The sequence below is a fragment of the Megalops cyprinoides genome, chromosome 22 (assembly GCF_013368585.1).
Source record: "Megalops cyprinoides isolate fMegCyp1 chromosome 22, fMegCyp1.pri, whole genome shotgun sequence".
Lineage (NCBI taxonomy): Eukaryota > Metazoa > Chordata > Actinopteri > Elopiformes > Megalopidae > Megalops > Megalops cyprinoides.
Window position 1 is genome coordinate 20,526,624 of NC_050604.1, and position 25,307 is coordinate 20,551,930.

General features: G+C 41.6%; 2 protein-coding genes across 2 annotated transcripts; both read right to left on the minus strand.

Annotated features, from left to right (window-relative positions):
* Positions 1 to 1,722: 1,722 nt before the first annotated feature.
* Positions 1,723 to 8,540, minus strand: asah1b (N-acylsphingosine amidohydrolase (acid ceramidase) 1b). Its single transcript, XM_036516914.1, has 14 exons — positions 8,410 to 8,540; positions 7,824 to 7,870; positions 7,298 to 7,388; positions 6,690 to 6,776; positions 5,965 to 6,043; positions 5,802 to 5,876; positions 5,319 to 5,364; positions 4,953 to 5,097; positions 4,535 to 4,589; positions 4,070 to 4,151; positions 3,223 to 3,354; positions 2,523 to 2,646; positions 2,121 to 2,177; positions 1,723 to 1,958 (listed from the first exon to the last, which is right to left on the minus strand). Exons 1-14 carry the CDS (start codon positions 8,512 to 8,514, stop codon positions 1,869 to 1,871), a joined length of 1,215 nt encoding a protein of 404 aa, XP_036372807.1. The 5' UTR covers positions 8,515 to 8,540; the 3' UTR covers positions 1,723 to 1,868.
* Positions 8,541 to 11,332: 2,792 nt separating this feature from the next.
* Positions 11,333 to 21,298, minus strand: frg1 (FSHD region gene 1). The gene is made up of 9 exons (XM_036517210.1): positions 21,149 to 21,298; positions 20,197 to 20,264; positions 19,765 to 19,887; positions 14,964 to 15,021; positions 14,223 to 14,337; positions 13,426 to 13,530; positions 13,179 to 13,270; positions 12,154 to 12,264; positions 11,333 to 11,491 (listed from the first exon to the last, which is right to left on the minus strand). The coding sequence occupies exons 1-9, from the start codon at positions 21,208 to 21,210 to the stop codon at positions 11,455 to 11,457; spliced, it is 771 nt and encodes a 256-aa protein (XP_036373103.1). The 5' UTR covers positions 21,211 to 21,298; the 3' UTR covers positions 11,333 to 11,454.
* Positions 21,299 to 25,307: the final 4,009 nt, after the last annotated feature.

Below are 25,307 nucleotides of genomic sequence, written 5' to 3' on the forward strand. Positions count from 1 at the left end.
GATTTGCCTCAATTTGGGGTGCCATTAGATCATATCCAGGACTGCCCCGTGTCTGCATTTTGTATGTTTGCTGTGTCTTCTGGCACTTATGTTCTACACCGTTGCGGTTACAGTCCCAGATGTAAGAAGTTCTGCATTTTAGCCCCCAGGACTGAACCCAGGCTACTTCCTTCCTGGCTAGGATTCTCACTTTAGTGCTCTTTTCCTCTTCTGGGGGTTTGAATCTCGCCTTCAATGCACTGTTTTTATTGTCTGTAATCTTTTAGATTTTTATTGTAGCTTTTAGGCATGTTTACATTTTTGTGGCTTAAATTCCCTTGGTCTTTTTTTTGTGTTTTACTATCAAGTTAAATAAATGACATAACTGACATTTTTCAGGCTACGGACCTCTTATCTGTTCTTGTCAAAAGGCCAAACCTTACACCTGACATTTGCGGTTAAGTTGCTGTAAGGGAACTAATGTGATTTCAACAGCTGAATCACGGGTCTTATTATGGGTCTCTCTCTTCGCTTGGCTATGTATGTAATTGTGCAAGAAATCACTTTTCCTGATGGCCATTTAATCACAGCTCTGCTAATTGCAGTGTGCTCAAAAGAATGAGCAGCTTCAAGGACTTCTGCTCCTGGGGCTAAAATTTCCCTCTTCTGGAATACAACTGATATGGTAGCCATTTTCAAAACTTAACTATTTGTGGCATAGCTGTAACTTGGATGTAAAATGCATACCTTACTGTAAGAAGTGTACTGCACTACGGTGTGTGTCAGTTCTACTGCATTAAGAACTATGCAAGAACATGCAACATGGAGACAATTATTTGGTCATTCTTTATTCTCATGTTCCATTACCTCGTGGGAAACGTGCACAATGCAATCTCTTAATAGTGGTTAAAGCACTAGGGTTGCTTGAAGTTACCCAGTAAACAAAGGCATCTTTGGCATTCAACACAAAAATGAAGTGGGTCATAGAAGTAGCCTGTCACCCTGACTTCACAGATACAGATAGAAAGATTACCTCATCCCCACAAACATTGATCATCTATATCCATCCACATAATTATCCAACCAAAAATACTGTGCATTAAATACAATCTACAGTTATTGATTCTGTATGTTCATTTAAAAAAAAGAGGGATTAAAGTACAGTGCCTACGTTAATTCCAATAACACCCTGGAAAAGCTTGGGTGATGTGAGAACTTATACCCAATTTGAGGTGCATACACAGGGATATAGTGAGAACCTGCATATTTCCATGAATCACTTCAGAACTGTCATTCACAGGGTGGGTATTACTCTGCCTTGGGGAAAATGGTTGCATGAGTTGAAGTTTTTGAGCAGAAAATATTCCCCAGCCCCCAGTTTAACTTTTGAGCTAATGGTATGATACGTTTCAGTAAATTAACTTTTCAAAGTCATTTAAAAACAAGTTATACTATTATTATGAAAACTTTTTAAATTTACAACTGCTTAAGTACACTGGAGCTCAAGACAGTTGCCATGTAACTTGTCTGTTTTTATGCAGAATGTAAATCTCTAAATTCAGCCATGTTAGTAAATTACACAGCGCCAACTAAATGCACCTGTGCAGAGTCTACACCTCAGGGTTTTCTGAATGCACAGCAGCTAAACGGATCAACACACAAACGGTTGCAAGAATCTAATCCCCAAGCTTGTTCTTGAAGTGGGGTACAAGTGCCAAGGGAGGGGGGGGGGGGGGGGGGGGGTGTTAAACATGGGAAGCCTCTCCTGCAAACTTCCTGCGTGGCCCAAAAACCCCTCAACTTAACCCCCAAGTACTGTACTATTTTGTGCAAAAGGCAGAAGCAGTTCCAGGGTCAGTGCTGGGAGTCTCCATAGGGGGGATGGAGGTTCACCAGGGCATGCAGGGATTAGGGCAGTCCCGGATGTAGGACTCCAGTCGACCCTTGGACACCTCCATCAGGGTGGTGTACGTGGTCAACTGCGGTGACGCGTGAAACAGAGGAATGCCTCATAAGCCACAACACGGAAATGCAACATTACAGCAAAGTAAACAAACTTTCAGGACAAAAGGTTCCCATTCTTGAGAGTACTGCTTTAGAAGCAGCTTAAGTGAGGGTCACTTAGGGACCCCACGGCTTACCTTGTTCAGGACTGGCTTTGTTGAAAGAACATCGTACATGGTCTTCACTGAAATATTCTATGGACACAAAATATATTTAAATGACAACTAGTTTGCTTCTCACACTTGACTACGAAATGAACATGTATAATTAGTTCCTAAATGTTCAAATATGTCTAGATTCATCTTAAAAATCATTAACATCTCTTACTGGAGGCAGAACATATTTTCAAGTTTTCAAACAAAGTTAATATGTTCTTGTAACACAAGGGAAAGTGGTACTAACTCAATTTTGAAACCCCTGCATAGGGCTGTATGAAGTTGAGAGTTGCTCTGTTTACACTGATGCAGGGCCCGTGTGAGGCCTATGGTTGCTCTGTGCCCTCTGATACAGAAGCCATTTGAGGCTGGTCGTGTACTCACAGCCTGCATGGTCTCGTTCATGCACTTCATGGCAGGGGTTCTGCGGTCGTCCAGGAAGAGGGGCTCCTTCCAGTGGTCATAGTTGGTCTCCAGCACGTACCACCTGCCCAGCTTGAGGTCAAGCCTTCAAAAGAACACACAGATCGGCATTGCAGTCATCTCCAACCGAAGGGCCAACCTTACTAATGACATTAGTTTTGGAGGGCTTTCTGGCGGGCCTTGACCTTTAAGGGTAAACTTCAAATTCTAAGTTAACATCTTATTGTATACAAATTATCATTCATTATGTGCTGGAAAAAAAATTAAATTCAATCTCACACAAGCATCGATATTCAGCCACTTGCCTAGTCATTGGTATTGTGTAACTGGGAACAGACCACACAGATACACTATATGGCCAAAAGTATGTGGACATCCCTCCTAATTATTGAGTTCAGGTGTTTCAACCACACCGATTGTTAACAGGTGCATAAAATCATGTCCAAGGTCCAATAAGCTCATATAAGTGTGATGGTCAGGTGTCCACATACGTTTGGCCATATAGTGTATCACTTAAATCCAGGCATAGGTGCTGATTACAGTCCTAAGAGGCAGCTGTGTCCAAGAAAGCAACCTTATCTCCACTGAGAGCATCTATAGGTCAGATGAGAGGATGACAGCACCCTGTGGGTGAGGGTGAGGGTGAGGGTGAGGTACTCACTCCCAGACATCCAGACTGAGCAGTCTGGACCTGGTGATCACACAGCCCTGCCCGGTCTGGTTACCCCCCAGAATGAAGTAGGCTGGAGCCAGCAGTTCGGTTTGGGCCAGCTGGTTCTTGGCATCCTCATAGCTGGAGGTGGGAAGGAACAAAGGTAAAGCAGTTTTAGCCAGTTTCAACGGTTTCTAAATGTACAGCTGCCCCTTGCTGCATCTGACCCTGTTTTAAAATTCTCCTTTCAGACAGACAGATACATCCTTGCTGTACCATAGAAGGACCCTAACCTCAAACATTATGCTCTTGGTTCCTGCCACGTATGTAAAACAGGGTCGAATGCATTATACATTCTTTTAAGACAGCTTGGATACATAATGGATTCTGATTGGTTGAAAGGGTGTGAATTAATTTCCATCAGCAGCACAGATGAAATATTTTAATGCACAGCTATAGTGCGGTTCCAGCAGACTGACTCAGTTGCATTTCAAATCCAATGCAGATGCGTGATTATTCATTCCAAACTCAACTGACACTGAATAAACTTCCATTTGAAACAGTATCTTAGTTAACGGTCTACTAACCTGCTGATGTTGGCTATCAATTACCCCCGGATGAGTGACTTTCAAATCTCATTCAGCCTCACTTTGAAACTGCAGAGATGCAGGGACATGCCTACGCACCCACAGCCCTGATAACCCTGACTCCCGGGCGATTACAGGGCTACACATTCCAGTCAGGTTTGATGATTGATGATATGTTTCAGATAGCAGCTGACAATTTCATTTTAACTTCCTGACTTGTTAAAATCTGCAGTGGGGCTAGCAGAAGGAGTGGGCCTGGGGGGGGGTACCTGGTGGCATTCTCCAGGACAGAGCGTGTGAGGAAGCTCATCCACATCCCGTCCCTCTTGCCCAAAATCCACTCCAGGATCCCTGCAGGAAGAAGGCGAATCCCCATGAGGTCTGGGTTTTTCCTTCTTACTCCACACAGCTAATTTGCTTTGATTTTGCAGTTAACTGACCACTGATCTTCATTACATAATCAGCTACATTTAATATGTCATAAATTCCTCCCAACAGAACGTTGCTGTTGGAGGCATTTATACCATTATAAAGGTTTTTTTTTTTTAATGTTTTTCCCTGGATGAAATTTGGTACAGCCGTTAAAAAAAGGCCAACCTACAACAAAGCCAACTCTCACATTGTAAAAATTGGTATAATGCCACAATGTAATAGTGTAATGTAATGTAATAGTAATGTAAATGATTTAACGACCGTGGTGTATGTTAGTGATGTGAACTGGTCCAGTAGCTCACCAATGTATCCTCCATCGAGGCTGAAGCGTTCATTCATGGTGAGAGTGAAGGTGTGCTGAAAAAGGCAGGACATGCTTCAGTTAAACATGCTTGCTGTTAATGTGTCAATTTTACAAAATTAACTACCCCATTGTAGTTGTGGCCGCAACAGTATGCTACATCGCTTCATCTGATTCCTTACATAAAAATCATTGCACTAACATATACCACACGTGTGCAGGGAAAGATTTCCTCCTCCCATACATTCACACAACACACATGCATATGCTCACACAAGACAGAACAGTGTATTTTTTTGATTTCACTGATCTTAAAATCACAAGGATAGTTCATCCTATTCACACTGCCCATTGTCAGTCAGTGCACAAACGGGTGAATCTGTGCAGGATTAATACAAAAAAAGAAAAAAGATAATTACCGGTCTAATTCCTGTGAGCATGCCCACATATCCAGCGAAGTTGGTTGACTTGAAGACGGTGTGGTTGTTCCTCCTGAAGTCCACATTCACCACAAGCGGTTTGAGTTTTTCAGTTATTGTCCAGGATTTATTTTTCATGTCCCATCTGAAACATCAACAACAAAAATGCATCAGTAAAGGTCAAGAAGCTACCAGTGGAACTGTGATAAGAAGACTGAATAAATGTAAGTAAGCCTTTTGACTGCAGTATATTGGATAATCAATGCAAGAATGGAATCTTGTGTACCGTTTCTGCTCATGTTTTGACTTGATAAAACTTTGTGCCACCTTTTTTCAGCAAAACTGGTAAACTCTTGACATTCTTACCCCATGAATAACCCAAAGTCTAAATTTCGTCCATGGTATAAATTGCCTGAAACAAAGAAAATGGTAACGTAAAAATCACACAACTCTATGTCAGTTAAACCATTCTGATTCTAAGTGACCATCACTTCACATCTGAACTTGATTTTTGATTTAAATATCAATACCTTTGCACACATTTTCCAGAAACTGAGAAATAGCACTGCATTTTATGGTTTCATCTTTGACATTTTCACATTTTTAATTTGCTACATGGATCCCCTTATCCAAGGCACTTCAAAGCAGCTTGCATATTATCCACTTATACAGCTGAATATTTACAAAAGCATTTCAGGTTAAGTGCCTTTTTTCAAAGGTACAACAGCAGTGTCATGCAATGGATGTGAACTTACAACTCACCGGTTCTACATTTGGCTCTTTATCCATTACAGCATACTGCTGTCGATATCATCTTTCATTTAAGGCTGGTGATGTGAGAATGCTTACCGTTTTCATCCTCTGCAACCATTGATGTGCAGACTGTGAACACCTCGTAAAAAATATTGAACAGCACGATCTCTCCTATTTGACGGGAAAAACAAACAATATTTCAGACCTGCTTTTCTCACATATTCTAAACTTAAAAAAAAATTCAAGAACATTCCATTACCCAGAGGAACGCCAGAATCCTTGGCGATTCCTACGATCTCCTCGTTGAAAGGGTAGGGAAGGGTGTTCAATATAAGAGGCTGCAGGAAACATGAGGTAATCAAATTAACAGGAAATACTGCCTAAGCAGCTTCACAAGCTGCTTTTTGAAAGTGTTCACAAAAGTCACTCATTTAGAAGAGGTTATATGAGCTGGAATTAGGTAGAAGCACAAATATCCACAACACAGTATCTGTGAGCCTTTATGGACATGCACTGGAGCAAAAATTGCAGTAGAAGTCTAGCTAATTCCACCCCTGGGTGAATACTTCCTTGAAGGGCTGTTGGATTTCTTTAAAGATTAAGCACCTAAAAGCTAGAACAAAAAGGCAGCAATGAACTACTGGGCATTATGAATCATGTAATAGTATTGCTTATGTTTGATACTGCTACTTTGTTCAAATTTTGCTTCCTCTTTTCATTACAACTGACGGTGTGCTAGCAAATTTAGCACATGCACCTCGTGACTCTCCTCACTGCCTCCCATGACTCATCAGTGGATCCTCACCCATATGTTGAGAAATCAGATTAAGGCACCCAAAAGCAATGCCGTAGTTTTACCAACGCAATAAGCATTTTATGGCCATGAAAACCAAAGGCACAGATGTGTGCTGTTATCCACAGTTACTAAGACAGCTGCTGAATTATTTGTAAAGCAAAGAACTGCACGATGAAACTTGCACTCACCAAGTCTTTATCCACCAGATTTATTAGTTTCCCACTTGGAACGAAGGCATCTGCCAAATCTTTAATCGCCGCGATCATGGTGACCAGCTGAATGAAATTGGAACAAGTTATTCACAAAAACTGTTACTGTAACACTAACAATTTACTGTTCAAATAACTTACTCTACTTTTGAATGGAAGACAGTTTCTGTAATGAGTAAATATGAACAGAATCAATGCTGATAATGTGTAGGAATATACTGTATCATTTGCAGATTCCTAATAAAAATATTAAAATATTATTTATTAAATATAACACTCAGTAAGCATAGGAAGTGTGAAATTCAATCAAGTGAGTATTTGGTTACTTTTATGTTTCTTGGACGTGTTTCTTTCTGGCTGAAGCCAGCCTGATCACTGTTCTGTATAGTATGACGATTGCCTGATAATGTGGGTAAACTAAACAGGATGCGTCATGAAGGTGACAAAGGATCATTTGAAGACAAGGATCAAGGAATCTGCTGCATTCATTCAAAGAGGACAAGCCCCTTTGTCTAGGGCAAGATGTATGTGTGTGTGTGTGTGTGTGCGTGTGAGTGCGTGTGTATATACAAATAAAAGTAGCTTACATCAGCTTTCTTGTCAGTGATCACCTCCGTCCACCTTTTGCTGGGTGGCAAATCAAGGTCCACTGTATACCAGGTGACAGCACCTTTGAAACTGACCCAACAGATAACAGAATTGGATCACTGCAGCACAACGTCACTTTCTCACACATTTCCTCAAAAGCCTGCTTCAGTCATTCAAAATTGTTCACTGTTTCCACCCCTACTGCCCAGCTATCTAACCGTATCCATAAAAAACAAATACATGTTGCATACTCTTAAGCTAGGAGTCAGCTGGCTAGGTAATGACACAGCACTATTCTCAGAACAACAGTCATTATGCTGGCTGCAGCACCGAGCTAAGTGTTAAAGAGAGTGCTGCAGACTTTGGATCTACAGGGTGTTGTTTTCAGCAGATGAAATACTAGCAGTGATTTTCAAGTAACTGATGTCATTACAAAACCATGACGTGGAGTGGGGCAAAGGTAACAATCACTCAGTTCTGCTCCACCTCAAATGAAAGCCTGTAACAGAAAGAAACAACACCTACGTTGGCCCTTTGGGTGGATACATGCCGGTGCGGCAATCCTCGGTATACTGCAAGAAACGATAATGTTATTTAGAGACTTGCGGGGTCAATGTCTACAGGTAAAGGCTAATACTGCCAAGTGAGACACAATAGACCATTTGCCACCGTATTGGCAGGGATTTAAACCTCCAGGTTCAGACCGCTACACCAGTGAATTTGGTCAGGTTATAGGAGTTTTGCTGATCTCACCTGTCCTACACCAGATATAGGTCAATAGCTTCGTGATGTAAACCTCTGCTGAGGTTGTTGCTACTGGCCCAAGTGAGAGCTTGATAACGTTCCTAGCCATATGGTTAGCTACAACTGTTTGATGCAAGAGGGTAGCTATCAAACAAAACGCAACAGACAAGCTGCTGCAGAAAACCAGTTCTCTAGTTAGGTAACGTTAACTAAATTTAGATAGCTAGCCATTGATGTAGTTAAAGCTAGCTAGCGTAACAACACTTAAAAAACAGAGACGTAACAAGCTAGCCAGCTAACAACCGCGTACATAGTAAAAGCAATAATGTCGATGACATTAAATTGCAAGCTACTGCAACTGACCTACCGGAGGCACAAACTGTGTCGATACTGACGTACAAAGCAAAGCCAGGACAGACAAACAGAGCAGACCGGAGCCCATCTTTGCGTGCAGGTGGTCGCCGAGTAACATCACTTCTGCGCCGCTGAGCCGCTCTCACAAACAAGGAAGTGATTGTTGCGTATTTTCGCTCGTGACTTTCAACGCTAACGGGATGTACCGCTTTCAAAAGGGGGTTACGTAACATCCTTTATACCTCGCTGTGTCATTTTTCACCATAAAATACAGTAATACATGCACATCTCGTACTGTTATACGAGTAAGAGTATAACTTGATATTGTAAATTCGATGTTAAAGGGCACATTACAACTCAAATGAGGACTTCTCACCCGGTATCCCCCCCGACGTGATCGTTCATAACTGTTCAAATAAATAAGGAAGTGAAGTACATGTGACTTCTTTGTTGCGGGCGATTGAATAACTTGCAACTGAGCGACGGGGGTAGAACATATGCAAACAGGCATAACGAGAAGCTTCCAGACTTAAACCATGTATAACACAGATATTAATTTGGATTAATATTTTGCAAGTGAGCACCAGCCAACAATTGTTTATTCATTATCCAGCAATGCAGATTCAAAAATGCTGGTAGTTTACATAAAGAGTACGTCTATCTGTATCGAACTACACTTGACACAAGTTTTCCCCTGACAAGTCATTTTGCTGGCCAGTTCGCTAGTGTTAAGCGCTGCAAACCTTTATGTAAAAGGTGTTGTTTTCAGCAGATCAAATAATATTTAAAGTTACCTGTGTAATTACAAAACCATAAAGTGAAATGCAGTAAAGGTAAGGATCACAATTTTACTGCAATCCATACACCTCAAACGACACTCACACTAGTTCTCCACTGACCAGCTGCTGCCAACCTTGGATCAGCTGGTTTCATAGATGCCTCTCAACCTTGGAACGGCAGGTGAGAAAAGAGCCCCTTCGATCAATTGCTCCTACTCAGTTATTAAGACCTTCAGTGGAATAAAGACCAGAATTTATTGCATCTAGCAGCTTCTATCACAGGATATTTAATCCAGTCAAACCGAAAATGCAACTACTTGGGGCGTTTTGTACATTAATACATATTTGATTACACGTCCGATTCATATTCAGTGATCGTTCCTATGTCTCAGACCGAGGCAGATGTATGATGAAAGCAGCGCAGTTAGTGTGGATCAGAAGGCATTACTACTTGGAAGCATGCTGAGATAAAGAGCTGACTGCCTGGATGAAGTTGAACTTCCTCCAGTGCAAGCCACCAGCTGTGTTCTCCTTAGACCCGTGTTTCCCAACCCTGCTCCTGGAGGCACACTGTCCTGCATATCTTCTATGTATCCTTCCTGCTTGACTAAATCAGGTGTGCTCAGCTAATCAAAAGTGCCACTGATGAGTTCAGTCAGGTAGGTAGAGCAGGGATAGATAGAAGATATGCAGGACGGTGTGCCTTCAGGAGCAGGGTTGGGAAACGCTGCCTTAGACACACGTTCCTGAGATTTTGCATCCGCCCTGCGCCGAACCCCTATTCGAAATAGGGGTGCAAGTGTTGGTCGTTCGAGACGTAGAGAGTCAAATGCAACCCTGCAAAAGCGGGGACCTTCCTGACAGTGTCCGAGTTTCATTTACACAGGTACCAACTGTAGATGCAGACCTTCTGGTGGTACAAGAAAGCAGCTTCAGTCAGCTTGTCAGCTCATGTGGCTCTGCGCAGTCTGTCCATAAACTTACACAGCTTTACACAGCTCTGCGCAGTCTGTCTATAAACTTACACAGCTTTACACGGCTCTGCGCAGTCTGTCCATAAACTTACACAGCTTTACACGGCTCTGCGCAGTCTGTCCATAAACTTACACAGCTTTACACGGCTCTGCGCAGTCTGTCCATAAACTTACACAGCTTTACACGGCTCTGCAGTCTCTCCATCAGACATCATTCACTTCCACAGCAAAGAAGAGTTCAGTAAACAACTGTTCCTTTTGAAGTATAATTCCTCCAGATTTCTATTATATGTATGTGTCTTTCCTCACCTTTCCTGCAGCAACAATCTATAACCAATGAGCTTTTATTTTTTTACTAAGCAATAAAATGAGCCCACTAAAAATGCAGATTTCTTTTGTACTTTTGTAAGAAATTTTGTATGAAACTTAAGTTTCATACAACCCCAAGAATGCATTTCACAGAGAAGAGGGCTCAAACCCCACTATGAGAGAGCAGAAGTGTTAAAGGATCACTGAATATTTCAGCTAACCTTACCAACTCTCCTGAAAAAATATACAGAGATGAACTGATCCAAGACTGTCACCTAAAAATGCTTTGAGGGCTCAAATTGGACTGTAGGGAGTCTGACCTCAGGTGTCCACTCATTGCTCACTTCTTGTGAGTGGAAATGAAACCAATGGAAGAGCTCTCAGACCTTCAGGTAACCTGGCCCACTTTGCATTCAAACTAAAATGTCAGTTGAAGAACAAGCTGATTATGACATGCTTATTTTGAGGTTTAATGTCCCTTTCGGTGTGTCAGCTTTTCATTTCAGACTATGATTTACATGGTTTACTTTGCATTTCTTTCAACTGATTTCAGATCATTTTTTTATCAGTATATAAATCACTATATGCACACATCACTCTTATTAACATTTCTACTTAGTCCGTGAAATCTGAAAGTGAAATATTCAGATGGAATCTGAAGTTGAAAATAATTTAAAATTGTGCTGGCACAACAAGAGTACATATATTCATATATGTACTCTTATTGAACATATATACAGGTACAGGTACATATATATATACAGGTATCTACATGTCCAAATCATCGATAAAACATTACAATTTCAATTGTACAACTTTCTTTTGAGGAAGTAAGATAAAAAATAGATATCAAAATGGACACAACAAATGGGTGTTCTAAAACTTCATATTGTACTTTTAATAAGAGTAATAATAAAAAAGCACACTTTAGACACGGTACTGTTTGAAATTATCAAATGCTTCAGGACTTCAAAGTCTTCCCTTACAAGACTTTCCTCACTTGCAGTATCTGTCAGCTTTCATCTTAGCTCTCCTGTGGACACAAAAACAAACGTGGGTGGTTATTTAGAATGAGTAATCAACAGTGGGGTTTCTAAGTGAATTTGTCAGATGCATTGAGCCTCTCATGTTCATATGAAACAGTCTCATCCTGCCATGGCTTTCCATATAATAATTCCACTTCTTTTTAATAGCATTCTACTCCACTTCACATGGAAAACAGTCATTTGATTTTCGAATAGATGGTTTGTGAGAGGATGTGGCTGGCCTAAAAGCACATTCAAAACAGCAAGAACAGTATGTCAACAGCTTTCATCTGAATGACTGGCTTGTCCTTCTTCAAGGAGCAATCGTGTTTGTTTGAAACTGGGTTGCAGCTACTGAGTTCAGGAAGTTCTGGTCTGAGTTTACACTGACTTGCAGTTGTGTCTGTATATAAACATACGTGCATCTACACACTTCAACACAGAGCTCGATCTCCAGACAAAATGGCCCCACGGCAGTAGAAACTACACCATGAGGTATTGTTAAAAATGTAATGTGACTTCACAGCAAAATAACTTTTCAAAGAATATGCTTAAGGCTAAAATAATGGTGTGTAGTGAGGCTCTTCCTCTGATGAGACCGAGCATGAGAAAGCACAGTAGCGCTCCGGACTGTAATGACAGTCAGTGGAACACAATGGGCTTCACGTACCGATCCAGCAGAGCTTCGTGGAACTTGCCCTCCACCCTGGCCTTCTTCAACACTGAGCTGTCATCTTCATTCACTCTCAGCTTACGGTCCTGGAAGCTCTGGAACTTTTTTCTGTCAATCAAAAAAAAAAAAAATAGCAGTTAGCTGGACGTGCACCCCCACTCAAACACCCACCGCTTACTGCCATTGTTCTTTGAGAGCGGAAATCAGTTTTGCTATTGTATGATAATATGGAAAAAAGGACCGAGACTGTAGGAAAGCTACCGTGAAAATGTGTTCTATTCTCCATATGAAAAGAATATCTGCACACCATTTTCTTATTAGCGGTTATTGTTCTGCAAGTTATTGTTCAGAGATGATCCACTTGCCAGTGTCGGGAATATAGCAGAAAGATGAGTTTAAAGTGGCCAGAGTAAGTGCTTTAATCTTGTTTGCTTCACACGCGTGGAATGCCTTTGTCTTCTCCAAAGGGCTGAATGTGTGCTCATTTCAGACGCTCAGTCCTTGTGTGATTAGGGTCAGCTTGGTTCAGACTGCGCATCTCTGGGAAGACTGAGCATCACAAATGTGAATATAAGGGGTGCTCACTACCACCATGTGAGGCGACAGAGTCGCTGCGCTCTGTGTCTCCAGGCAGATGAGTGACACGCAGAAAGCCTTGCACTTTTAGGGTTCACAAGCAGCCCGTAAAAAGTCAGCAGCCCTTCCGTTTTAAACCGACAGACTCACCGAACCTATCAGCTGCGCCCTCAGGGTGCAATTTAACTGTCCAAATGTCAGAGCAGATGGAGTCGGTAAAAATGAAGGAATCCGCGCAATCTGGCAGGTCATTTTTGACTTGTTTTCAGAAATAAACAACAAAAAAAAACACCTCACAACTTCGCATAAAGAGTACTAAAATTCACACCATAAAAAGCAACAAGTGCATTTCTCCACCTCTACACTGCGGTGCGGTGTCTGTTTATGTGAACGCTGATAAAGCGCGACCACTCTGGGTCCTGTTCCCCTGGAAGTGAGACACGTACACATAGTTTAGCTCGCAGGTCTTCACGTTCCCGCGGTCCTCGTCAGCAATGTCGTCGGTCTTCTTGGCTTCCCTCTCCGCGCAGGTCCGGATCTTTTAATGGTAGATGGGGGAGAGAGAAAGAGGGAGAGAGGAAAAAATGATTTCCTCCTTCAGATGGGATATCCAGTCCCAAGCCGTGTCCCGCTGGGGGACGGACACAGCCCCCGACTCCGGGATTAAGGAAGCGCCCCATGAATAAACATCACCTTCACCATCTCCTCGTCCCCCGCTGTTTTGCTCTTGGCGGCAATGTCCCCGCTGTCGCTGTAGGAGATGAAACAGCTGTTGGCTGCCAGCAGGGCCATTTTACCCTGCAAAGGGGAGCGAGACCCAAGGGAAATATTCAGTCTTTTCACCTCACCAACTCCTCCATTTCCACAGTAATAACCCATGACGAGGACATGCAGCACCAGGCTTCGGCAACTTATATATGCAGGACATAAAGAGAAGAAATGTTTCCTCAAATCATATAAAACATTTTAAACATTTCACTGGATTCGGGGGGTGGTTCACGATATCAATGCAAGATTTTATGCCCGATAATTAACCGATAATTAAGTTTCACAGACGTGGAGTAATGACAACCAACCTACATGCAAAACATAAAAAGAACAAAAGATTGAATCAATTTGCACACATTTAAGTGTTTTCAGGTCAGTTCAGGTTGACATTACAATAATTATAATTTTGAATAAAGGATGGTCATTAAGTTTTACACTTCTACACTTGTGAGACCTGGCTCTAGAAACAATGGGATTTCTGAAGCTAAATCACCTCCTCAAGGCATTAATATTTCCATGAGTTTCATTCTTAAATATGAATTCATATTCACAGTGAATTACATATCCACGTTAACTAATGCTAGAAGTAAATTATTACTATTTATTTCAGAAAACAGCTCTGGGGAGCTTTTAATATATGCACAATAGAGACACGGCTGACCTCTCTCCCAGGTCGGATTTTAAAATACTCCAAAACAAGGGTTTGACTGACAGCCACTCACGTCCTGGAACACGGGCTCCCACTGTTCCCGGGAGCCAATGGCGTCCGAGCGGCCCACCACCACGCCTTCCGAGTTCACCCCCAGGTATTTCCCGTAGCCCGACTTCAGGGCTATCCTGCAGAGGGGGCATGGTGCAGAACCAGAGAGTCAGACCGCAGCTGGTCTTCCATTTCAATCGTGCTATTACCCTTTGAAAAACAAACGTAAAAGCCACCCCTGACAATGCCTGTCTCTCTCACTCTCCACCTGACCCGCCTGCATGGCTCCCCCAGAGTAATGACAGTGAATGCTTTCTGTCACCATACGGGCATATTCTAATTCAATGACCCATCAAAGTATTTACAGTCACCGAAATGGTGCCTTTTGCTCTTGTGAAGAGGCAGACAGTTATTTATAAAACAAGAATAATGCCAGGCTGCCATGTCTTTTCTACAAAGTATAGGCAGTAGAGTACACCATACATCTGGATGAACTCCCAATCATTCATCGCTTTCTTCTCTCTCCTGCTTTCATTCTTGCACCCCACCCGCCACGTCTATCACAAATTCCCGATTTACCTCGGCTAAAAAGCGGGGACCCCGTCTCGGCACTCAGCACTTCAGTACACTTTTCAACTTTTTTTCCATTATCAAACACCTTTCCTGCTCTGCCCAGCCACTCCCACCAAGTCGGCGCTTTATTTTTAAGCCTCTTCTAAAAGAGCAGAAGTTGAAAGGAGCACACAGAGGACGCGCGGCTCACCTGGAGTCGGACAGCTTGATGGCGGTGAACTGCTCTGGAGGGTCGGGCCCTTCGTCATCTGAAAATTCAAAAGGGGTTTTGGCACCGTGAGCGGTGACTCATGTCACGATCAGAAGAAGCTTAAAAGGCCGTTCCGCCACCAAACCTGCTTTCAGCTTTCACAGGCACCCACTTTAAAGTTCTTTTTTTCCCCCCTTTCAACAGGGGGACATGCAAGGATGAGCAGAGAGATGAAAAGCTTCTTTATTATCATTCCAAACATGCGGTGATAAGCCAAATGCAACAGCCTATTTATGATTACTATAATAAGGACTTGTGTATTGATAAATCATTTAATAAAATCTACTGTCACTCTTGTAACATTGAGAAATCCTGACAACAGGTATCAATCCAATCACACAAAACACACGCACACACAAAACCATGCCAAAATAAGAAAGACAAAAAAACAACAAAAAAAAATTATACATTTACATTTTAGTTGGGCTACTTCTAACATTCAAATAACATTGACCCAAGCACACTCTGCTGGCCACAAGTGTTAACGCACTGTTCCCCCTACACAAGAGGCCCACGGTGTGTGAGGCATCCCTCCAATGTTTATGGTTGTGACAGCAGAACTGGACAAACGCTGGATGCTGGCTAAGCATCCCACTGCTACCACCACAGACGAAGAAATGTCCAACCTACCCCATTTGAACCACTCCTTGTTGGCCATTACTCACATGCAATAAGTAAAACATGGAGGTACTTCTAAGCTGCCCGGAACCATTTATACAGGCAAAAGGCTAGTCCTGTTTCTTTAATCACAAAACAATGCGGGATACCTCTTCACTTAGGAAGCTTTTTGGTTTTCTTGCATATTGATTTTCTTTGATTAAGATCAAAGATGACAAAATAATGTCTCTTTCCATCTTAGTTCCTATCTCTCCCTCTCATATCTTGATTAACTGAATGATTCTAGACGACAATCACTCAACCACAAAATTCAGTGTCTGTTTTTTTCACTCTTCTGCTTTTTTTTCCCCCTGCCAAAAACCTGAACAGAATCCTGGTGTTTTCATCTAGGGAGAGTGCGGCTGGAAACACTCACTTTCATGAAATACCGGCCTCACCAGGAGGAGGCCCCCGTTAACCACCCCCACACCCCACACCCCTCAGACCCCACCACGACTCGGGGCCATTATCTAACTGCGCCCAGCTATGAGCGTACAGATGGGACAGCACGGCCCAGCTGTAAACCCAAATTCATCGATTCATCAAAAAAAAAAAAAAAAAAAAAAACACCCCCCCGCGACGACTGCACCTGACACACCTGCCACACATCTAACCGCCTGCCTTGTGCACTCTCTTCCCTCCATCCAATCAAATTTCACTTAATACAGTGCTCCTAACCAAAGAGTAGGCACAAAGAGCTTCACAGAGCGCATTACAGACAGACAGTGTAAAATTATAACTGATATAACAAGAAAATGGATGACAAAAAAGAAGTGATGATAAGGTAGAACAATTGCACAGAATCACAGTACAAAAAAAAAGACGTGTTTCAGCTATGCTGATCTGTGAACAAAGAGAAGTCCTGATGCTACTCCTTGCAATAATATAATGCAAGATATTACATACAGGATCTGTCCTTGAGATAACAAAAAGCCCTTACAAAAAAAAAAAACCCTTCTGTTAGCATAAATCTTTCTTCAGTGAATTTCGAAAAACAGCAAGACTAGAAACCTGTATTGCTCACGGAGCATTAACCCAGCACTATTGTCTACATATTGAAACAAACACTTTCAGCTCCCCGACTGACAGAATTTTACAAAGCCTAAGAGTGTTTTTGCCTTGTTTTAACCATAACGTCTCTGTAGGCTTCTCATGTCAAAAAACCTGAGGCTAAGTGGGTTTGGCAAATATTGGCAAATATTTGGATTGGAGTCCTCCTGGGAAAACAAGGTTGCTGGTGGAAGTGGTGCTGGAGGGCTTGTAGAAGTCAGTGTTCCCTCTGGACCAAGCAAATCCAATGCCTCAAATTCAGCGATGGGGACTGGGTGCTGTACAGGGTGTTGTCCTTCAGGATGAGACATTACACCCAGGTCCTGACCCCTTGGGCTCACAACACATCCTGAACATTGTGTACTAGCCAGATTCTCCAAACTGGCCACTGAATTGCCTCTTCTTCTGTGTACTGGCTACTCAATCTCTCGAATTTCCCAACCACTTTGTTTAACCCTATTGCTACTGCAAAAGGCAAAATGGCAAAATGAGTGAGACAGTTGACGTTGTGTTTTATTTTGTCTGCTTTGTGTTATAATTTGCACTTCTATGCTCTGGGCGAGGGCATCTGCCGAAGTGGCTAATAAACCCCCCCCCACCTGGTACCATCTGCCAAGAGGAGTGGCACAGCCCAGAGCTTTGGCACTGGGACGCTCGCCTTGCAGGTTTAGGGTTTGCACCTGTGTTACAGGCTCATTAATCTCCAAGACCATATTTCACACCACGGGGAAGAACAAAGAAGTGATACCGCGAGCGCAGGGGTAAGAACAGGCCTCACGCAAAAGGAGTCACTGTTAGAGAGGAAAAGAACCTCCTGTCTGTGTGGAAAAAAAAGAAACAGCAGTGCAATGTCCTGCCATCCAGGACTTTGTACCGTTACACTGAATCAGAAAACCTACTATCCCTTTATACAGCCGTATACTTTCATAAGCAATACAGGTTATGCACCGTACAGCAACACTATCCCACTGAGGATTTCAACCGGTAACCTTTTGGCTGCGAGCACCATGTACAAATCCCTACATCACTCCATCATAAAGCTTCCTTCTGCCTCTTTCAATTCAGTCCTTTCCACCAGATCGTTAGGCATCTACAGCATAGAGGAAACAAAAAATGGACAAGCTGGATCCAAATGAACCCCTCCCTTCAACCATGAAGTTTTACAAGTGTTGGATTAAAGGGTGAACATTCATCCCAAAGACGGGGCCTCTGCTGGTGTGAGAACAGAGATCTCAGATACCTGTCTCTCTTACACTGCCTCTACTACTGCAATTTTCTTTTTCTTTTTTTTGTAATTGAAACGGACAAGGTGCTAAGTAAATCCATTGCCTTTTTCTGCAGGTAAGAAGGCCAAACACTATAACTCACTGAGGGTCTCTGTCGAGCAGGCTGTCATTGATAATATTCAATAACATGCTTGAAAAGAAAAGAATGGAAAAAGGCCTTCGGGAACACCGATCCATTCGTGTTCCATTCTGCAGCCGTATAAATCACCGGGATATGATTTCTAATATTTTTCTGGAGGAACTTAATCATTCTACAAGTCATTTTCCATTTGCTGTATCCATCCTGCTATATTGTGATTACAGATTGATTCAGAGAAATGCCAGCGCATGCATTACGCCCACTGTAAGCATCCACTGGGCGCCCGTTTTCAACCCAATCGTAAAACTAATTACGAATCCCCGCTTGGTGTGTGCAGCCAACCGCTGAGGTCAGCGAATGGCAGACAATGGAGTCAGGAAACAATTACACCAATCGGTTCTCTCAAATCAATAAGTCCAAAAAAAAAAAAAAAATTGCTTAACATTCTGTGAAAACCTATGTCACCTTATATTTGAGAGAGAGGCGTCCATTAGTGGATTTTGGGGGGGGGGGGTGTTCACTCGCTGCAATGTGAAAAAGGTTCCCTTGAGTTCTTGGGACTCATTAAATCCAAACAATTACCGGGCCCAATACCCCCCTGCTGAAGTGCTGATAGCACCACCTGATTCTAAAAACAGGAGTGGCTTTTTAATATGGATGGTTGCAAAACAGCGAGGCTGGCATTTCAGAAATTACGAAGGGGAACAAAGAACAGAAATACATTTATTTTCACAAATGTGGCTTATTAACGTCTCTCTAGCAATTCATAACAACGTCATATTTGAAAAAAGCTTTAGAGCTAATCGTTAATTAGGCAACTCTGACCCACACTTGAATACATATTCACACATCTCTTTATGAATCTAACATTTTCATTTAAGCATACAAAATTATACAAGAAATACAACATGAAAAACACAGAATGACTTCATAATGAGAAACAACTGCTGTGAACCTAAGGCCCTGACCATTCAAGCTGGCGGACAAAGCCCGTCTTTTACAGTTCAAGTGCAAAATACTAATACTGCCGAAATATTAATCTTAAGACTTAAGTCCTTGAAAATATTCTATCAGCAGTTACAAGACCTACTAGATAAAATGGAATGAATAATCAATTAGAATGTAGACGCCTATAAAAGAAGAATCAGTAGGAAACCACATAGTATACCATGTCAGTGACATCTTCTTTATGGTACACAAAAAGTAAACCATTCAAAAACATGATTATGGAACTGTTCCCTCCTTTAAAGAATTCAAAGGCTTCATCACCAGCAGTCATTCACTCACATACATAAACAGGGATCGTTCCTTGTAAAAAAAAGGACTTATTACAGCCATCTCAGATAGTGATCTTTTTGAAAGATGACATTTTGGATTAATCTCTACACTAATTTTTGAGAAATGGTTCATTTATTTTTTTGCCATTATTGTGTCTATCCAGACATCCTTGAAGATGTAATACATTGTAATTTATTACATACCCAACATGCAGTCAAAATCTTTGTGTGAAATTAAAGACCTTGAAATTAAAGACCAAAGCAGGTAAACGTGGCACACGCAATCAGGTTTCCATCCCCGGCACACTGCTACACATACGCTGTACAGTACAATAGGCTCCATTCTAATGGTAATCTCGCGTATTACAGAAAGCATACTTCCACTTCCATACCTTTGTGAGGCGCACCCACGGTGAAGAGCCCCGTGTCCAGCGCATGCACGTAGGAACTGCCGTGCATCTCTATGGCAACTGTTCCTGTGATTTCTCCAAAATTACTGACTGCCCACCACCCGCCTGGAGGAGGAAAAAAAAAAACGGGGACTAAAATACACCTTCCGATCAGATTGAAAAAATGTTTGATTCCAAGACGACTGTAATGTCTGGGGACTCAGATTGTGATCGCTTTATCTCACTGTGATTTGATTTAATATGCCAACTACCCTCAGTCCCAAATGAACTACTTGTTCATGTAAACACACATGACAAAGTGACACACATACATATTTCAGAACAATGGACTATATTTTGTTGCTTTTCACCACATATCCATATGATTGCTCTTATATATTTGTTAAGGCAAGCAGCCAAAGATTACCCTCTTACCGACAATGTCAAGCTTTTCTTCTGCATCATCCTTCTTCCTCTTCTTATCTTTGTGCTTCTTTCTCTTTCTGAAGGTGAACAGAGAGAAGGAAAACAAAGCAAAGTAACCGAAAGTTTGCCGGTTTGATTCCCTGCTGAAGTACTGCTGTTGTACCCTTGGGCAAGCTACTTAACCCACAATTGCCTCAGTAAATATCCAGCTGTATAAATGAACAACATGTCAAAAAACTGTATCCTATGCAAGTTGCTCAGGGTAAGTCTGCTAAGTGTCAATAATGTACTGTAATGTAATGCATAAACTGTTATAAATTAATAGAATGGGTTCACATTTGGTTAGAATGTTTTTACGCGCAGTTTATCCGGACTTTAGCCAGGTACAGCTGGATCGCAATTACATGGATCGTAATGACATGTTTATTAGCTTCATTCGCGTCGGGTTTTCTGATAATCACGAAGCTCGCTTGTTAGCTAAGTAAAACCACACGTGGCGTAGGAAGCTACAGCAACAGAAGATCAGCAGTTAGCTAGCTAAGTAACACATTGTGCGATGGTTAATTTAATCACTACAAACAGCGAGAAACAGTCAGCAACCATTTATAATATTGCAAAGCTGACTATTCTTTAGCTAGTCTAATAACCTACTGACTACCTTGCCATCTAGCTCTGTTAACTAAGGTCAGTTGGTTAGTTGTAGCTCGTTGCTACAAGCTTACTTCTCGTCTCTGAAATTTTGAACACAGTAAGATGATCTAAATGTATGCCCTACAGATAGAACCAAGCTACCATTAACGTTATACCTTAAACAATACATTTAAAGCTAGCTTACATTGGTAGCTTCATGAAACATGTTTCTCACTAACGCTAGCTCAGGTACACTTAAGCAGCTCTCCGCTAGTAAGGTTGCCTGGTTGTTGCCGACAAAATTCCATTGCTAGCTCGTAAACTAACTTACGTCTTATCCTTTAAGCCTTTGAGGACAAGTTTGGTGGATTTGACGTGTGTATATTCACTCATTATCGCCCTTGTGGACTTCTATTAAGCAGGTTTCTCAAATATTATGTATTTCTTCCGCAGCGGAAAACAATAACACTGGACGACAGGGACCGACGAGGGACAAAAGAGTCGATGGAAGCGTTGCCTTGTAATCTCACGCCACTGCCTGTCCGGAGGTTGTAATTGTTTTCCACCCAGTCGTGGCTGGTGGTCAAGTAATGTTATCCGTGTGAAAGCCCATTAGTTTGAACATGTGAAATATGAATAACTTATATTCTACCCCTTTTAGCCCCTACCCCTAATGGCACATATTAACAAATACTGTATTTTATGTTCAAGAATCACAACGTATGTTAAATAAAGCTGCAAATAGAAACACAGGATTGGTTGCTCACAGTTGTGCTTTCAGAAACTTGGCAAGCATGTTTCACAATGTGTATAAACTGCTGTTGTTGTCTTTGGTTTAGATTGTTTATCTGTAACAGCCCGCTTGTAGTGTAACTAAATAAGCATTACACCCAAGCATGTACACACACATGCACATGCACATACACATACGTGCACATGCGTGCACACACACATGCACACATAGTTTCTGAACATGCCGGTTCAAAATGCACACGCCGGCCTGGACGGAGGTCCATGTGCCTATTTAAACTCAAACAGGGATTTGGTTAAAAAAAAAAAGAACAACTGTTTGTTGGCTCAGCTGGGGGTGCCTGACTTCTGTCTGACTAGGCGGCATGTCTGCTCCCCACGACGAGCAAATTACAGCTTCAGCACTTGCTACACCTCCTGCTTCGTCCCTCTAGAAGCATCGTGTGTGTTGAAAAACATGAAAATGCTAAAACCTGTCGGGTAATGTGCATGTATGAGGAAGCTAGTGGCTTTCACTCTGACCCGAATGCTTCAGCAAATGAGACAGAATTTGTTTTTCCCCCTTCAGTTTAAAACAAATACAGAAGCTGATGAGACCAAGGAGCTGAACAGAACAGTGACTCCAGTGACTCATGGAACAAGTGTGGGTGCACCACAAAGATATATATAAAAAAAAAAAAAACCTTTTTGTATCACATACATGACTGGAGACATTCTCCTCCAAAAGCCATGAAGATACATGGACTAGTACTGACAACTCAAACCTCACTGCAGACATGCGAAAATGACCACAGGGGATATCATAGTTTTGTCTGAGTTGGTGTAGATGAGTATAGTCTTTCTTTGACAAACTGTTAAAACTTGATAATCCGCATCCTTCATTTTCAGCACTTCTGCAGTGGTGGTTAAGAATTTTTTTGAGGACTGAGAACTCTACTCTCGGATCTTGTCACCATTTGTCTCTTACCAAAATGTGCAGAGATTGATATACCACCAATCTGAAATACGTCATTGCCCAGTATATGTAGATAATTGCTCACTTCTTATAATATGAAAGCCTTCCTTTTCTGTTATTTCAAGAGTAAATCACCCCACTTTGCTAGGCACAATCTCAGTTATATTGTTATTAATTATCTTGCACTACTTTCAATTCTTTTACCTCATGCATAACTTTGCAGCCAATTTGGTGCAATCATACAGCATGAATTGATGCATAACGTTAAAACATCATTGTAAAGTTAAAATGTGTCCTGATTTAGTCTCCGAGTACAAATCCCCAAAGGACATTTTCCAGGCTGGGATTAATTGGAAGCGTATGATGGCACTCGGGCTAACCTCTGAGATTCTCCACAAAGGCCTTTCGGAAATCATCTCCTCACACAGAGGAATTATCTGGCAGCTAACAGAGAGGAAATGTCATTACAGTAATTGAAATCAGTTCACTGCAACTTTGTCCCAGCAACAGCATTGGGGAGTGTTGGCTGAGAGAATCCTTTGTCTGGAATGAAAGCTTACATAAGCTATTTGTCTGGCTCTCCTCTGCATTAAACTTCAAAAGCGCGGCTGGGTCCCTCTCTCTCAGGTATTTTACAAAGTCATGGCGTGACATAACACCCATCTTGTACACTTTCTGTTTTGTTATTGGAGCCATTAACCTGTTCTGCAAAGATCAACCTCTCAATGGAGGTCTGTTGCAAAATGAATCATTATGCTAATGAGATCTTATTAACAAGGATCGACCCTTTCAGGAAACCAGTGACGGGAGGCAATAAATCATTCTGTGACACTGTCAGCACACAAAATTAATTAGACAACATTTTAGGGAGAGCCCTTTATTGCAAACTCCTCAGAGAAGTGTAACACCCTTTGAGCTGAACAAGGACCATGACTGGTGATAAAAAATGAGCTCAAAATCTACTGTTAAATGGATTAAGCAGGATAACTTTGTAACATAAATCAATACAGATACACTAAATGCAATCACTGCATATATAAGCTTTAAATATCTGGAATACTGACCTTTTTTCCCCAAAATCTCAGTTAACAAGTAAATGCATCCTTGTGGGAGTAGCAATTTGGAGTAATGGCAAATGCCCTACACTCTGCACCTGAGGGTCATAGGTGCTAGCCCCCAGTGAACTTTCACCATCACACTTGTAAGTTATATTTTCTCTCCATGACACCAGCATACACTGATTGTGGAAATAGGTAACGGCCTCCTTTACACATTGTAAGACGCACTGGGTAAGATTCGCTTTGCTGATAGTAAAGGGATAGGGATGTGTGGTCCTTGTACTTTCAATTCAGACCTTTCTCTTTAATAGCGAGATTTGGAAGAGAGCCATTTAAAATAATTGGACATTCATGGCCAATATTTAGTCTCTCAATGGGCTGTTTTTTATAGTCAGCTTGACAATGTCAGAGCAAAGCACCTGGCTTTGAACAGAAATTACTAGGTGACATTCACAAATAAATAAAGCAATAAACTTAATTATAAGAGGAATATGAAAAAAATTAATTTATGCATTGGACCTTCTGTTATATTGATAAGGGCATTAACCTTGTCTTAAAACTATATTGTCCTCCAATCAAAGAATTTTTCCATCATTTACAAAAAAAACAAAAAAAAAAAAAAAAACAAAGAGAATTTGAGTTTCTAAGATAACTACCTCAAGTGGAACATAAATTTAGAAATGCATAAGCTCTTGCCCCCAAAACATAATACTTTTGAAAGAACTTAATACTTCTCGGTTCAGGAATTGGCTTACTCAGACTCATAATTGGAGTGTCTAAACCATTAAATTAGAATTTCTATTGTTGATCTTGCATGAAATGGTTAATAATTCAATAATGTGATTTTCTCTGCAACCCATAGTGTCTTCCGTGTGTCCTTGTTAAATTGCCTTGTCGGACAATCCTTCCTGCTCCATTAGACACCTCTCAGCTGTGAAACATCTTTTATCATTCTCCTTGGGCATCACTTTTTCCCCACTAAAGACTTTGATAATGATTCCACAAATACTTTTATGAACCCGCATGAACCTACATTAACTGCGGAAGTCAATCAATAACTCAAACGCATTTTTATTTGATATGGCATGCTCTTAACAAAACCATACTGGCAATTGTGCGTTTTGAATGATTTGGTATTAAAATGTTTAATGGGTTTCAGATGAGCTATTTTAATCCCCCCACTGCCCACCCCCGCAGTGACGAATGAAACCACGCTTCTTTCTGTAAGAAATAAAGATTTGCATTCACGGACACTGTCAGGAAGGATCATTAATAATAATACTGAATTATCTGTTTTAGGCAGGGTTCCTCGGGCTTTTGAATATTGATTAGAAAGAATAAAACCCTTGATTTTCTTTCTTCCTTCCGTCAATCAGCATATATGGTGTGTCGTCTGGTTCAGAGTCCAGTTACTAAGATTAGTGCTGCTCTGCAGATTTGGGTGCTATGCACTGTAGTGAGCGAGGGAAGCAGTGAGGTTTGTGCTTAATGACGAAAAAGCCGGCGATGCCAGCGGTATAGTGTCATCATTGCGGAACTTTTCGCAATACGAAGAAAACGCCGTTCCTAACTCCGTGTAGCCCCTCTGCATTCATTCTCTAGATGCAATCCCCTGGTCACGGGTCCAGCGCCCTACGCGTATGGCCACATTACCACCCCGTGTGGACTGGCTTGGTATTTGGACAAGGAGTTTTAGCTATGGGACTGGCTGCAGATGTGACTGCAGG

What these genes read in the sequence shown, in the direction of transcription:
- frg1 (XM_036517210.1), bottom strand. Translation starts at nt 21,210, where the DNA reads ATGAGTGAATATACACACGTCAAATCCACCAAACTTGTCCTCAAAGGC. An exon ending in AAAGGCTTAAAGGATAAGAC is followed by an intron (nt 20,265 to 21,148) that starts GTAAGTTAGTTT and finishes GTTCACCTTCAG; the next exon opens with AAAGAGAAAGAAGCACAAAG. An exon ending in GGGACGAGGAGATGGTGAAG is followed by an intron (nt 13,271 to 13,425) that starts GTGATGTTTATT and finishes TACCATTAAAAG; the next exon opens with ATCCGGACCTGCGCGGAGAG.
- asah1b (XM_036516914.1), bottom strand. Translation starts at nt 8,514, where the DNA reads ATGTTACTCGGCGACCACCTGCACGCAAAGATGGGCTCCGGTCTGCTC. An exon ending in TCACTGACAAGAAAGCTGAT is followed by an intron (nt 6,777 to 7,297) that starts GTAAGCTACTTT and finishes AATTTCATTCAG; the next exon opens with CTGGTCACCATGATCGCGGC. An exon ending in TGCTCACAGGAATTAGACCG is followed by an intron (nt 4,590 to 4,952) that starts GTAATTATCTTT and finishes TGCCTTTTTCAG; the next exon opens with CACACCTTCACTCTCACCAT.